This window comes from Chelmon rostratus, chromosome 20, assembly GCF_017976325.1.
Source record: "Chelmon rostratus isolate fCheRos1 chromosome 20, fCheRos1.pri, whole genome shotgun sequence".
In the NCBI taxonomy this organism is placed as follows: Eukaryota; Metazoa; Chordata; class Actinopteri; order Chaetodontiformes; family Chaetodontidae; genus Chelmon; species Chelmon rostratus.
The window spans coordinates 15,493,011-15,508,357 of NC_055677.1; the positions used below are offsets into that span (position 1 = coordinate 15,493,011).

The following is a 15,347-nucleotide window of genomic DNA, read 5'->3' on the forward strand; positions in this document are numbered from 1 at the left end:
AAATCCTGATACATGCAAATGTAAGTAGCAAAACAGTGTTCCTCCATCATCCAAAGCATACAGCACTCTAATGGAATGTAGCAGTGTGTCCAGCTGGGGTATGAGAGCCCAGCAGCAGTAGCCATGCTGACCCTGTGTAATGACGGTAAGTGGATTACAAGGAGGCCCTGGTCACTGGTCATTAATATTGAGTCTGCTAGAGTTACCTCCATGTGGCAGCAGCTCCACCACAGGGACTGAGCCCAGGACCTCCAAGATACCTGAGAAGCTCATAGCTCTGCACAGGGCCTTAGATGAGCTGACAGAAACTGAAAAGGACCTCAGAGAGATCAAAAGGGATCAGTGAGGACAATTTTGAACAGATCAAAACCTGGGCAAAGAAAGCCCAACCTGTGCCTGCAGCTGACAGCGTCAGAAAGGAGTCTACTGAGTAGCTTATTGTAGCGTAGCTGCTCTGAGGCTTACATCCTTCTACAATAAGTTACATCTACTTTATCCCATGCTAATGGCTCCCATTAGTGATATGAATACATTGCATTTCTTTATTCCATATCTAATATCTAGTCCTTTGTGCAGGTGTGCAGCCTTCATGGCTTCTGCACAATAGCCTTGATCGTCAAACAGACCTACGTATGTGGTCTTGGTTTAGAGGACATATGTGAGCTAATAGGGGAAAAATGCTCCCCATAGAAATGCGAAGACATAAGCTTGATTTCTCATACTGTCATTCCACAAGGCTGCACATCATCACATTATGAATCTCTGCGTTGAAGAAAACCGAGGTCCCGAGCTGTGTTTATGAACGTAACGAGCACGCCAGTGAAGCCGCGGAGGCTGATAAAATCAGTATCCTTTCGCCGGTGTGGGTCCACGTTGCACGGAAAGACCTTGTAACAGACATGTAGACATCACATCGTTACTGCCATGTTCTGAGGAACACGGTGACATGTTCGGAGCTGTTGGCGTCTCTGGATCAACACCGTCGCTCAGCTTGTTCCCAGAGCCTAAAAGCCAAGGCCTGGCCCCTGAACCTACACAATCCACAAGCCATGTTTTGACACGTTGTCATCCTTTTTTTTTTTTTTTTTCTGATGGCTAGGTATGAGGAAGAGCACAGGGCGGCTGCACACACACTCGCTGTGTGCTGTTTGTGTTTCTAATCAAGTACTCGCCCAGCCGTGATGGCCGGCCTGCCCACCTGGGAGGTATGATGGGAACTCGCGTGATCCAAGGAATGGATAAAAAACAAACAAATCATGGCGGAAATAATTAAAAGGGGCCAAATGAGAGAGGGGAAAGAGACTCTCTTCTTAGCGGAGGAAGAATAACAAGAAGCAGCATGATTTTGTAATGGGTCATGTCCCTTTACGAGGTGACGTAATTTCCAATAAAGAGCCATAGGTCCAGTGAGGATGCCAGTATATTATGTGTTGAGCAGACAGGAGTCTGGGCTACCAGACCCTGACCAGGCCAGACCTGGTAGACGGAGGACAGATCTGCGAAAAGGTCTGCTCTGCACAACGCGTTAAACTGTCAAAGCGGTCGTAACTCACGTGAAAGAAAGCATGTGACAGGGCCCGAAGACAAACAAACCATGAAGCCGTTCACCTTTTGCCAACTAATAACAGTTAGTTTTACACTCAAGCGTGATGACTTTCGGAACTGTGAGGCGTTTTTGAGGAAACACAGCGTGAGATCGAAAAATAAATGGCAGCAGAACCTGACAAGCAAGGCGTCAGGAGAAGAAAGAGATGCTTAGGGCCTTGTTAGTCTAAATCCAGAGGTGGGAGAGCAGAAGCCTGTGTGTCATGTGTTAGCAGGTGTTGATGGCGGGGAGTGGTGCTGCAGTGGCCTGGGGAGCAGTTGAGGTTTTGGCTGCAGACAACAGGCCCTAATGAGTGATGCTCCACAGGGGCTGCCGTGCAGCTAGCCAGAGATTGAGAGAATGGAGCGCCCCTTTAACTGAAGCCATCTGAAAAGGAGGAAATGCCCACAGTCCAAAGTCTGGCTGCCTGGCACTCTGACCGCCCCGCAGGCCTCCAGGGAGGCTCCCGTCGCGAGGCCGAACCCAACCAGCCCCGCGCTCTGTGCGGCGGAGCAGCGGCGGAGCTCACACGCAGCCCACAGACAGACTGATTAGTCCTCTGAGCTTTGTGATTAGACTACATTGTTAACATTGGAACAGCACAGGCTTCGACTGCCTCTCCTCGGCTCGCTGAAATCTGAAAAACATATTGTATTTCCACAGTTCTTAAGCTTCAAAGAGGCTGGTGGGATACTCCCTCAGTGTAGCTATCTTTTTCTCTGAGCATTGGAAAGGCTACTGTTTGTGAACAATAGTTGCCTGTTGCATTTAACACCTTCCTGCTCCTGCAGTAAGTCCTGAAAGTGGACGTGTCAGCCAAAATATTGAGTTATATGACATTTAACTGTACTGAAAATATGCTGTTATGAATAAAAATAGCTTATAGACTTTGTGACTTTTAGTGTACATGTCTATAAGGATTAGCTAGACTTTATCTGCTAATAAAACTGGCCAAAACTTGAATAAAAACTACAAATGAGTGAATGAGCGAAACAGTCTTATCTTGAAATCTTGGCACCAGCTCAAGCTAAACAAAAGTCTCGCACAGTCGACTTGCATCAGTATATTTGACTCCATGTTTAATTACACTAGAGCACCTCAGCTGTTCTCGACTTGAACGTGTTTCACCGTTTGCCAGTAAATTTGGTTTCCATGTAAAACTCTCTTCCTGTGCAGGAACACGTTCGGCTCCACAGAAATAAAACAAACATGATATTTTATATCTAGGCTCAGCGTCTGTGTTATCTCTCCATAAATGACTCACGGGTCAACCAAAAGGCTATTGATGGCCATCAGTCGTCTACAATGACGCCGCAGGCCACCCTGGCGGCCATTGATGCCGAACTCACCGCACACTCCTGCTGTGGCCGCCTGTTAATCACAGCGTGGGGTTGGCTGAGGCTCGCGAGGGAGAGGCCGAGTGACGGTCGGGCATGTTATGGAATTCAGCTCCGCTTCCGACAGGTTTCACAGGGGCTCCCGAAGCTAAACATTCACGCCTGACACAAATTTTCCTCCACCTTGTAAAACTGAAACTGAACACTTCACACACACATCAGCTCTGCACGGACTGATTGGTGCTATAGGATGGCAAGAGCAGATCTTTTACTTTTCACTCTCTGCTCCCTTTGTTGCTTTCTCCCACAGATAAAACCTGGAGGTCAAGATCATAACAGGAGCATTTGAGAAAATATCCTATTTTACTTTCTTGACGAGTGTGAGGTGGGAAGATTGATGCAACGTGATACTCTCGTGTGTGTGTGTTAAATATGCAGTGAGGGCCAGGAAGCAGTTAGCTCAGCTTAGCATAAAGCCAGGAAGCAGACTTCCAGCAGCTCTAAAGCTCAGCAAAACACAGCGACTAGTCCGTTTAATCTGCACACAAACAGAAATGTGCACGTTTTATTTTGACCGGAGTTTATGTGATATAGCTACTTCTCTGCAAACAGCAGTCAGGTGCAGTGCAGTCCTGGAGTCCTCCACGGCTGTGCACAGCAACTCCCTATAAAACCACAGCGTTTCTTTTTTACATTCTGTACAGATTAAACATAAAGATACCACATTTTATTACAGTGAGCTTTAGAGGTTTTAGTCGGCATATTTTTGAGCTTTGGACAATATAGCTGCATCCAGTGTTTAGGCTAAGCCAACCCAATCAGCCCCTGTCTCTCACTGCTCTAACTCCACATTCAGTGCACATACACATACAGCATCAACGAGAGTGAATAAGCATAATCCCCAACATGTTGAACTTACTTTAAGTATATTTTGTCAAATCTTTTTCCTTTCCCCACATCATTTTATCTTTTCAGGCCTCTAAAAATGAAAGCACTGAAGCATGACACTTTAATTGAACTGGACTGAATCTGGGCACCGTTGCTTTAAATTATATCGTTTTAACAGAACAAAAGGTAATGCAATTGCAATGTAAATCCCATCACTACTATTGTATCACTACTATAGCCGATAGAATTACTGATGCCAAGGCAGGGAGGACATGAGAGTTAAAGTTTGGGATTGCTGAAGAATAACAGAGGGATAAGTGAGACTACACAGAGCAGAGACAGAGGTGTGCTGCTCTGTGCTCAATATAAATGATGTGATGAACAACAGAGTTGTCTCCAGGCTAAGTCCTCTCTGAATTATATTTGTCTGTTCACAGGGAAGTCTCTTTTTCTCGTCATGCCTTTCACTGGGATGTCTCATTATTTCCAAGGAGCAATATTCCTCTCTCTTTCTTTTCCTGATTGGCCCGGCAGCGCCGACGCTGGAGCCATACCAACATAAAGGTCTCAAGCAGCACCTCGTCTCTAATGGTGGGAGGACAGGGGACCGGCCTCCTCTCTCATTCGCCTCTCACTACGCCTAACACGTCGCCCTCCTCGTCTGTTCTCACCCTCTCTTCCCTTCCCCACCTTTTCCATTTCCATCTTCCACTCAACATCTATCTTCATCTTTTCACCCACATGTTCTTCTTCACTCCCTTTCCGAAAAAAGGCCTACGACTCGCTCCTCTCCCTTCCCTCCTCGCTCCCCGTTGCCTCTCACCCTACCCGCTCCCTCCTCTCCTGTTCTCGGCTGCTACCTCAGCTCTCCCTTCATCCTGAGACAGGGGAGCGAAGGAACAAAGGGCCCCTGATGTCTTCCTGGAGAGGTTAGAAAGCGAAAGTCAAATTGCATTAGAGCTCTGCAAGCATTAGCGAGCGAGGCGGTGCCAAGCGTGGACGGCCTCTCAGACCGCACTTTCAAAATAATAATTACACTGTAAGAGATGAAGCGAGGGAGACAGGGGAGCAAGGAGGTGACGGGAGGAGGGAGGGAAGAGAGGGAAGATCTGTGTTTTTATTTAAGCGTGCTGAGCGTATTGAAAGAGTAGAACCAGCTGCTATCTCCGGGCGAGGAGAAGGGGGAGCGGAGGCAACGCGATCAGTCTAGCAGAACAGATTTCGCCAGCTAAAGGGTTTTTAGAGGCCTTTATCTGGTAAACAGGTCAAGGTGGGACCAGCATATCCTCACATGAACCAGACAAGCTTGTGCATTTGCTTTTTTAAGTCATTGTAGTCCATTGCTGCCTTTATTCCGATAGTGGACAGCAGAGAGCTGAAGGGATAAGACAAGGCTGTAACAGTGAACGTTATGAGGTTATTCATATGTGGTGTTACCTATTTCCTGTTTCTTTAGGTGGTACAGGTGGTTATTCTCATCCTACCACGCCACATTAGCGCGAGGGGACACCGTGACTGAACTAAGGACAGAGTGCGGCCCACAAAAGACATTACGAAGGCTCGGCGCTTTAGCCAGCTACTTGGCATTATGTATTTCATATTTGGCCAGTTGGTGGAAAATCTCTCCACTCTCTGGAAAACTCTGCCACAGAAAGGCTTCCCACCGGCCAATAGAGGGGTCACTCTATGGAAATGTTAGCACTAACCAACAGAACTCACCAGCACGACTGTTTTGACATAAAACATGAAATCTAGCGTATGATAAGGCGACTGAGGCAACAAACAAAATCATTTTCAGCAAGAATCTGCTCACATCCATGTTGTTAACATGGCTTCATGTTTGTTTTTCTATTTTTACACTAAATGACAACCTGCAGTTTTAAAGAAAACACTGTATCAGTTGGCCAGAGGGGCTGGGAATATTCAAGTTTATGGTGATATGATTTTCTCTAAGATATGTTTTGTGGTTCCATGTGCTCATTCAGCTTTTCTGGAAATACATGAAAGCTCTTGTAAAGTGCCTCGATGATTTCACGACAGGAGCCAAGTGTCGCCTTGCAGAATCCCATCCAAAACAAACAAAATGTGTTTTAAGTCATGTGGATGTAGACTTTGTCATTGGTTTTCCCTAGAAGCCTTACGGCCATAAATCTTGTCTTACTTCTATATTTGACAAGCGTCCATCCACTCCAAAGAAAGCACTGGCACTAAGCAATCGCCACTTGAAATACATACTGTACACAGTATTTGGAAACCACAATTGCAGGTTTATATCCACGAGAAACTAAAGCAATGATATTGTTGCAAAAAATATTCTCAACAGTATCAAGTTTTGTTTGCTGAGACTCATTTAGAACAGATTTTGATTAATTTTCATGTAGTGAATATTATGCACCAAACTTTTAGGAAAGTTTCCAAACATCGCAGCCACTTCCTTTTGCTTCGGCTTTTGCTAAATTTGAGGTTGCCCTTATTTTGATGGCTAGCATAACGCAATGATCGGTTCATGTGGAGATATCCTTCAGGCTGTGTGTATGAGGAATAATTATGTTCAGTTTTCTTTGGCACTGCTGTCTTTGCTTCCGTTATCTCACTTTACACTTCGAGCAGGACCTAATCCTTTTTTCCAATGGCCTCTTGTACCAGTGCCTATTTAAACAGTCAATAAACCAGGCAATTACTTATTACGACTGAATGATCTCATCCTTGTCTGTCAGATTGAAAGAAGGAAAAACAAAGATAACCTTGTTAGCAGTGACCCCCAGTGCACTGCAGAGCACCGAATATGGACCATAAACTGCTCCTTGGAAAGAAGTTATACGGCAGGTCGTCAGGCTTCTTGTCTATCACAAGTCACCCATGCTGAATCCCGTTTAAGGACACTTGCCCCTTATTCTCCGTGCCTAAAAACACAGAGGAGTATGGGAAGTGAAAAATTCTGGAGCTTTTTACAACCAGTGGATGTGGTCATAGCCTCTTATTAGAGTCCCTTTTACTGTTTTCTATTTCAGAGCCTCTCATGGATTGGTGCGACACATCTCACAGGTGCTCATTACAATGACCAGTGTCACCGCGTTCCTGCTCTGACTGCGCGGCCATGAACTGGATTTGACACGAAGCCTGTAAAAACATCAGAGTCTGAGAGCGAGGGGGGAAAAATACAGGAGATACGCTCTCCAGCTCCCTTCAAACCAGGAGCATGAGCAGCGGTGCGCGCACATCCTCATCATCGCTCTCGTTACTCGGGCACTGCTTTTGTGTATGTTTAATCCGAGTGTTAATGGAGTGGTGTGCAGGTTGGACACGCTGCGAACGGATGCAATCACGATGTCCATGTGTAAAGAGGCTGGGCCGCGCTGCCTCTCTGTGTGTCGTCAGTGTGTTTCCACGCAGTTCAATCAGCGACTGAACTCAGGCATTGGAGAAAGAGTACAGAGAGCAGTTGTGTTTATTATGCTGCATTAAGTCTTTAGTCAAAGAACATGTAAGAGTGAGCAGGTGCTTCTGAGCTCAGAGAGTATTTGTTTTACTTAGTAAAAGACCCATACTGGGGGGAGTGTTTCATTTAATCCCTTTTAACAAACAGCAATTAGGCTCACTAATGAGATGCTGGGTTCAATGTATTAAGACCCTCATTTATCCTGCTTCTCTTCCCTGTTGGTTCTTTTAGTCTTCCATCTTTCTTCACTTTGTTTTTTCCGCTGACTGCTTCACAGTCAGGCAAACTCACACACACACACACATAGATGCACATGCTCTGCGCCAGCCTCTGTCTGAGTTCACTCACCGGTTTGCCTGAGCTCCTTTGCCTTCAGCACCTCATCTCCAGCACCCCCATGCAGAATCTCAATGCTTCTTAATTTAGACAGCTTTCCCCTTGTTCCAAATAAAATACCTGGAGGGGGAGGCAAACTCATAAATCCACTCCTCTAACAACAACAACATCCAGAGTGATCTCTCTTGATACTAGAGATGAGCTACTACTTCTCCTCCCCCCTGGGGATCCCTGGTGATTGATTTACATGCAGGCTCAGTCCAACTTACCCGAGCGGTTTAGGAGACAAAGTAGTTCCACCTGCTGTGCCGCCATGCACGCCAGGCTGAGAAGGATTGGTCTCCGTGCCATGGGCGCTCCTGGCAGACAGTGTGCCGAACGAGGAGAGCACCAGAGGAAATCACTGGTTTCATTGGTCATGAGATACCCCTTGTCTGAGTCAGCCTTAGGACAACATGGACGGGCAGCTGCCAAACAATAAGGACGCAAATTTGTTCTTCATGATGGAAGGGGTTTAATCACAATGAATAAAAAACACGGCTGCACCCCATTTATGAATCATGTCTCTGGGGCAATGCTTGAACTCATAAAGTACCAGCTGCCTACCAAATTGTGGGGTCTGAGGATAGCTTTCTGTTTCTGTTTCATATCAGTTTTGAGCAAGTGTGGTTTCAGTGTCAAGAGTAGCATTTCCTTGAGCATTGTCTTTGTCGTACTTGCAACTAATTTTCATTATAGCCACCATGTAAAGTGTCTTTATCCACTTGAAGCTGATAATGTGCAAAGGGAAAGCAAGAACAGAGACATTGCCCATAGACATATTAGAAAGCAGAGTGTTGGTATCGGCCGCTTTTACCTTTGCATCTCCATGTCAAGAATGAGGCCACTTGTGTTGATTGGCTTATTATATTTGAACTGAGTGAACTTGCTGTAACTAAACACAGAGTATCCACCCAAATAGACTGTTGTCAGCAGCCAATGTTTGTCTGCGGGACAGTGCCAAACCAGTAGTGAGAGAGGAAATAGGCTCTCAAATATGCGGTCATGTGGACACTCTAAAAGGAAAGCATACAGGGATTTTATTATTATGACAACATTTGACTTGACATTTTAGAGTCTCTGACCATGCAAGTCACAACACTTGCACACCCAAAGTTAAACTTCACACAGGTAGGTTCCTGTTAGTGCACATACATTTATAGGTTTTCTAATATTTGAATGTATTCTTTGTCTATTATTTTCTAATCTACAATCCTTTATTTCTCACTTGCATCTTCAGTTTTGAGAGTATAACACCCTGCACTTCACTGCACATATTTTATTAGCATGTGACAAACAAAATCTTTGAAATGCTGATTTCCAAACAAAGAAACACCAAGAAGTATATTTATGACAGAGTGTCTGTGTTGCATTGCATTACATTGCACTGCGGTCTTGTCAGGCTATCCACCGTGGTTCATTAACCACCTGTGGATCACATAACTTCTTCCTCTTTGTAGTTCAACAGATTTGTTTTTGTCATTTCAAGTTTGGGTTTGGTGATTTTTGACCCAAGTCGCGTTCCGTTTGTGTTTGGCTGTATCACAGCAACCAAAGGGGGCGGATATAACCGGGAGAGGAAGCATGTGGTTTCCATGGACACCGTGGATGGCAAACTGTCGGTAAAAGTTTTGAAATAGACGAGAAACTTGAAGTAAACGGTAAGTTTGCTCTTCAGAAGACGTGTAGACGTAACAGATAATGATGGAAACATGTGACGTGTGTTTTGTTGATAAGGAAAAGATGAAAATGTTTGTATGTCGGCTAACGTTAGCTGAAGACTGAATATCAGCTTTGCTAACGGGCTAAAGCCTAAACGGTAGCATTGTTAGTATAGTCAACGCTTGTCAGTGCTCCGTCTAAACATCGAAATTGGTATGTATAAAACTTGACAAATAATACAGTATGTACGTATTCAAATATTCGAAGTATATAGCCAGAAAATGTTCAATAAAGTTACAGAAATACTGTAAAGTTTTACACATTATTGTGCAGAAACACATGTTAGATCTCCAGGATTATCCAGTAGATTCTGTTATCTTATAAAAGTAACGCAAGGCTTAAAACAACAGACATAACAGTTGTATTCTCAGTTAATCATTTTACCTGTAAAATGTCAAAAATTAGAGAACAAAGCCCATCACAAGATGTTGAGATTGCTTGTGTTGTCTGACCAACAGTTAAAAACCCAAAGATATTCAGTTTACTGTCACATCATCCTCATAGCTGAGAACTGAAACTAGATAATGTTTGGCACTAAGTCCTTCAAAATGTCAATTATCATATTATCAAAGCAGTTGCTAATTAATGATATCAACTAAAGAATCACACATCTGACCAATAGTTCCAGCTCTGAAATATGTCCAACAAATGTCTTAAATATCTCACATGATCTTCTCATAGTATCACCACATGGGGCCCCAAGCCTGAGGTTGTTTGAAGTTATCTCTCGTAAGCCACAGATTGTTTAAGATGTTGTTTTTAATTTTTAATTGTAGAATATCCCAGCCTGTGCCATGGGGGTGTCACTGACCAGGGCAGCCCAGTGGACCACGGCCAGCTCTGGTACTGGCAAACTGGAGTTCACGCCAATGAATGAGTCCTTGTTGAAAGAAATCCTGCACTTTGTGGAGCAGTTCAGCTCCCAACACCCACAGGAGGCAGAGCATGTGTTCGTGGAGCCGCTCCAGTGGAGTACCACTTTAGTGGCATCTGATTTCAAAACAGACTATGACATCAGGTTGGCCTAATCATGAAGCAGGCAGCTGGCTGGCCAGTGCTTTCAGTATTACGTGTCTGTGCAGGATATGCTGTCACCATGGTGTCCAAATGTATTTTACCTTGGCTATACTCAAAGCAGTGGGCTATAATTAATTTGTTTTTCAGCCTTAGTTCAACTGGGTACATTCCATTTTATTTCATCAGAAGTTCTGATCTACTTTCAGTGTATGGTTAGCTTTGTATCTCATTGTTGGGAAGCAGAGAAGTACAAAATCAAAAATACAGATTCTGATCGGCATTATATATTTTTCCTTTTCTTTTCTTCTCAGTGAATCAGTTGTACAGTCCCATGAGAAAGACAGTGAAGGGCATCCATTGTTGCAGCTCTCCCCTCCTAATGTTTATGTGCGCAGCTTCAGCCAGCTCTCTAAACTAGTTCATCTGGCAGATGATAAAAAGCTGGAGGAGGTTCGAGCATGTCTAGAAGGTAAGCATGATGACCACAGGATGAGATTTGAATATAATTTGCATCCTAAGTAGTCAAGCCACCAACATACCTCCATAACCCACAGACTTAATTTGTTTGTCCTTCTAGTTATTCTTTACAACATCCAATTATGCTGTCATTGGTAATTCTTTACAGATATATATTTACTTTAGGGCCACTGCCAAAAAGAGATAAGGTAATGTGTATTTGTCTGACAGAAGAATACATGCTGAATATGGTCAAATCCATTTTCATTGCTGGTAGATTTTTATAGCGAGGGAACGTTGGTTAAGTTTGTAAAAAGAAAAAATAGAATACATATGAGGCCTACTGTATTGTTAGTTTAAAATGAACCCAACTCGTGTCAATATTTTTGGAAACGCTGTGATCAGTCTGTGAGCTGAAGAATCTCTCTGTCTAACCTCTTTTCTTGTTCAGAAAATACAGACCCCATGGTTAAGATTCTTGGTCCCAGCTTTGCCAGCATCTTAGAGGAAGAAGGCACCCATACTGATGGACTAAGTCTAGTAAGAAAAGTGCAGGAGGAAGATCAAGGCAAGGGCTCCGAGGTCAACGTCAAGCTGTTTCTGTTGCTCCAAAATATGGATAACCAGCTCCTCAGCCAGTGCCTGAAAGAGACATCTGAGTAGGTGTTTCTTCTATCTCCAGCTCTCAGCATTCAATCTGATTATCTATCCATCCTCCACGGCTATCCTCTTTCACTCAGACCTAACCAGTTTTACTGCAACATGCGGTTGTTTTTGATTGGAATAGGCAGTAGATTTTGGAGAAGGAACCATGAGTGAATGAGATAAATTGGATGTTTGCTTTGTTTTATTTTTCTACATTTTCATTGCAGACAAGTGAAGCTCAACCCCGTTACAGTGAAGAATGAAGTGGAGCTGTTGAAACAGTTCTGCAGTGAAGGAGAAAACAGAGTGCTGAAGTCGGTTCGATACACATCAGGTTTAAATTATCTCCTCTTTTCACTGTGTTGCATGTAAAGCAATTGCTATTAACACTAATGCTGGATATTCCAAAATATAAAAGGTCTGTGTTCTGCCGCCACAAAAGGCATGGAAGTCATTATATCTGTCAGATTCCAGTTTACCAAGTCGTTAGTCAGTACATGTTTTTTTGCTTCATAGCAGTGCATTTATTATGCCCTATGAAAGTACTCAATGGCATGTGCAAACCAAGTGGTAAAAGCAGTCTATGTCCCCTTTTGTTAGGTTGGATTGACACCTATGAAAATACTTTCCCAACCAGCCTTAAAATGTGATTGAAGTGAGGTGAAACTATGACTCCTACCCTGGGCTCATGTCTCACACCTGTGCTTCTTGGAGAAATAAGTCTCTTTAGCAGCCCAGCCAATTGTGATGATGTCTTTTTTTGCTCCCCTGTTCCTTCTTGTTCTTCTTGTTGTGACTTGATATCAGGCTGCACAACATAGTATAAGGTTTACTGCAAGTGTCCAACGTTTTTTTTTTTTTTTTGCTCTTCTTTTTAGATGATGAATTTTCGAATGGCTGTCGAGCACCTCCATGGAGACAGGTGCTCGGTGAGATTTGTTACCTTGTGATTGAGCCTTTGGACACTGAGACCCTCTATATCACCTGCAGTACTGCTGGAGTTTTCCTCAATGGGGTAAGACTACATCAGCTGCAGTAGCCAACATAATATTGTTTTTGTTTTTTGTGTGAGAAAATGTTTAGGGAGCGTACTGTTTGGCTATATATAGTTTTAGACAGATCAAGTCATCATTTCACAGTCGTTTAAGTAGCAGCAGACTCACCTCTGTATATTCGGTATGTAGCACTTATTCTGACTCTTTCTGAGTGCCTGTAGCAATCTTGTACCAACATCACAGCACACAGTTATCAGTTGAATTGAATTATCTTCATAACCCACAAACAGAATCCATTGTCTGTTCATCTCTATCATGGAAGCCTATTTCCACCGATGTGATAGAAAATACCCTGTATGTCATTGTGATAAGCAACTTTCTTGAAAAAACTGGTTAAGGATGATAAATATGCAACGTCCAGATAGACTTCCAAAGTAAACAAAGTGACATGACAGTTTGCTTAGGCTTTGGCTCAAAAACTACTTGGTTAGGTTTAGGGACAGATCATGGTTTGGTTTCAGATAGCTGCTTCCTTAGAATAATCAACATTGACTATAGATTTAACATGGGAATGGAACCTTGGTCTCCTGTGTGAAAGTCCTGTGTCTGGTACTGCACCCTCATGTACTTCATGTACACACGTACTTTTCACGTCTAGGTGAGGCAAAACGTGACACTGACACGCTATCCTCTAGTGGACCCGTGAGTCAATGACATGCTTTGATGTAAGACTGACCTGCAACAGTACAAGGCTCCTACAGTATATTAATCTCATGTTAACATCTCTAATGATGAAAAGTTTAAAAACACAAATTAAAGCTATGGTCTGCAATTCAAATGTAAACAAAGTCCAGACCACCAACGTTCAAAACACAGGATTTGAAGCAGCAGTCAATCTCTGATCGACAGGTCTTCAACATTTTTTTTTTTCGATATTCGATTTTTCATTTTTGCTTTGTTTCCATAACTATCAAAATAAATGCAATAAACATTGCATTAAGTAGCAGAGGCATTGACTAAGAGTGCTATTTTCCAGATCATTTAAAACTGACTTGAGTTCACCAAGAGTAATCACTTTAGACATTTTTAAATGCCTCTGTACATTGTTCCAGCTGGAAGGGCCAGAGGATTTAAACAGAGTACAGTGGTCTACAAGATAACCACATCCAGTAATAAAATGTCACACAAAGTGGTGCATTGCATCCAACACTGGGCATTAAGTCATTAAGCGCAGATCACCATATTCCAATCAAGTTACAAAGAATGGCAGATGCCAGTTTACAAAACAATACAGACAACAACAAATTCTAAGTTACTGGTGTTTGGTGATGGTGTTAAAAGTCTCTTAACATAACAAATGTGAGTAAAATAGGCCTGTATTTTTAAATTATGATCAAGTAACAGACTCTAACTCAAAGTTTGATCATCAAATTATGATAAATTATGATCATAAATATACGTGAAATTTGTATGGTCAAAACAAATCACATGCCCGTCCTTTAAGTGTCCCCCCAAAAGATTCTCCAAGTTTACTATTGTAAAGTGAGCTTTCAGAAACTTTCCTAATGCCAGGAATCTCTCTGAATGTGTTTGCAATCATTTCTAATAGAGGATTTTGCATGCTGCAGCACCTTTCACTCTTTCACTGACTTTGCTGACAAGTCATATGTTTCCTGCCTCTGTTTCTTCACCTGGAAATGGTTCAGCCAAGGTGAAAAAATTACAACCTTAAGGTAAACGGGTGACATTCATGCAAATGAAACCTCAAAGAGCAGTAGTGTCTAAAACCTAATTTAGTGGTTTACATGATTTTACACTTCCTCTTTGGGGCTGCCTGGAGATGCTCTGAGCTTTCTAACCTCAGCTACTCTGGCTGACATGTGGGTCACATTATAATTGTGGTTTTTAGAATTAATTAAGCTGTTTTCACTTTTTCTTCTCAGTGCATAAAACAGGAGGGGGAGGAGAGCGGCTATGGACGAACAAGTGATATTTACAAAGACCTGGTAACACTTCTGAAGAGCAGATCTCCGCATTTTTCTGAGAACATAAACAACCAGGTACAGTGGAATGAACTATCATCAACATTAAGACCTGCTTTTTGTAGCCTTGAATTTTAGCTCCCAAAGTAAAGATGTGTGGGTGTTGAAATGCCTCTTTGTCCCCTGAACAAGGTCCTTCTCTCTAAACCTCTAGATTTGATTCCTGATGCTGCCTGAGTCATATTCGTAAACAGAGTTAGGATTGTGTAATCAGCGTCTGAGCTTCTCCACGCTAGTGAGCTAGTGTCTGGATGTCACTGTGTTGAAACATTTCTGAATCGGCCTCTTCCGTGTTCCAACATCAAAAACAACACAGCCTCATCCACCCCCTCAAAACAAACAGACAGACAGACAGACTGACACGCTCAGACAAACACACACACACGTTAGTACTTCTATGCTTGTGAGAACCCTCATTGCCACAGTGCATTCCCGAGCCCCTCACCTTAACCATCACAACTAAGGTCTGTCTGAAAGTGTGGACCGGAAAATGTCCCCACTTTCCAAAAATGTCCTCACTCCCAAGGTCTGAAACTCAGATTGGTTCTTGCAAAGATATACAGTATGTACACACACGCAAACACACACAGACACACACACTTGCACACAGACACACACACTCATATCCAGACATTGAAATATGCGTGATTTATTCAGTAGTGCTATTTCCTTCTTAAGAAATTTGACGACATAACAAATTGCCCCAATAATGGATCCCAGCTGCACCCAAAAATCTGTTAATCGTTTGAAAATACGATCTTTTTTTCTCACTCACACTGATGTTTGTTGGAAAATGTTGCATCATCACAGGCTCATCAAAGCCTTTAAAGTCCACTTACTACTCAC

General features: G+C 43.0%; 1 protein-coding gene across 1 annotated transcript in view; it reads left to right on the forward strand.

Moving 5' to 3' along the window:
* The first annotated feature begins 10,140 nt into the window (after positions 1 to 10,140).
* The window catches only part of odad2 (outer dynein arm docking complex subunit 2), a 39,912-nt gene continuing 34,705 nt past the window's right edge, over positions 10,141 to 15,347 (forward strand). The window contains exons 1-6 of the mRNA XM_041961936.1: positions 10,141 to 10,364; positions 10,675 to 10,832; positions 11,271 to 11,478; positions 11,692 to 11,798; positions 12,343 to 12,479; positions 14,403 to 14,519. Coding sequence (XP_041817870.1) covers positions 10,141 to 10,364; positions 10,675 to 10,832; positions 11,271 to 11,478; positions 11,692 to 11,798; positions 12,343 to 12,479; positions 14,403 to 14,519 — 951 coding nt within the window. The remainder of the gene's footprint in view (positions 10,365 to 10,674; positions 10,833 to 11,270; positions 11,479 to 11,691; positions 11,799 to 12,342; positions 12,480 to 14,402; positions 14,520 to 15,347) is intronic.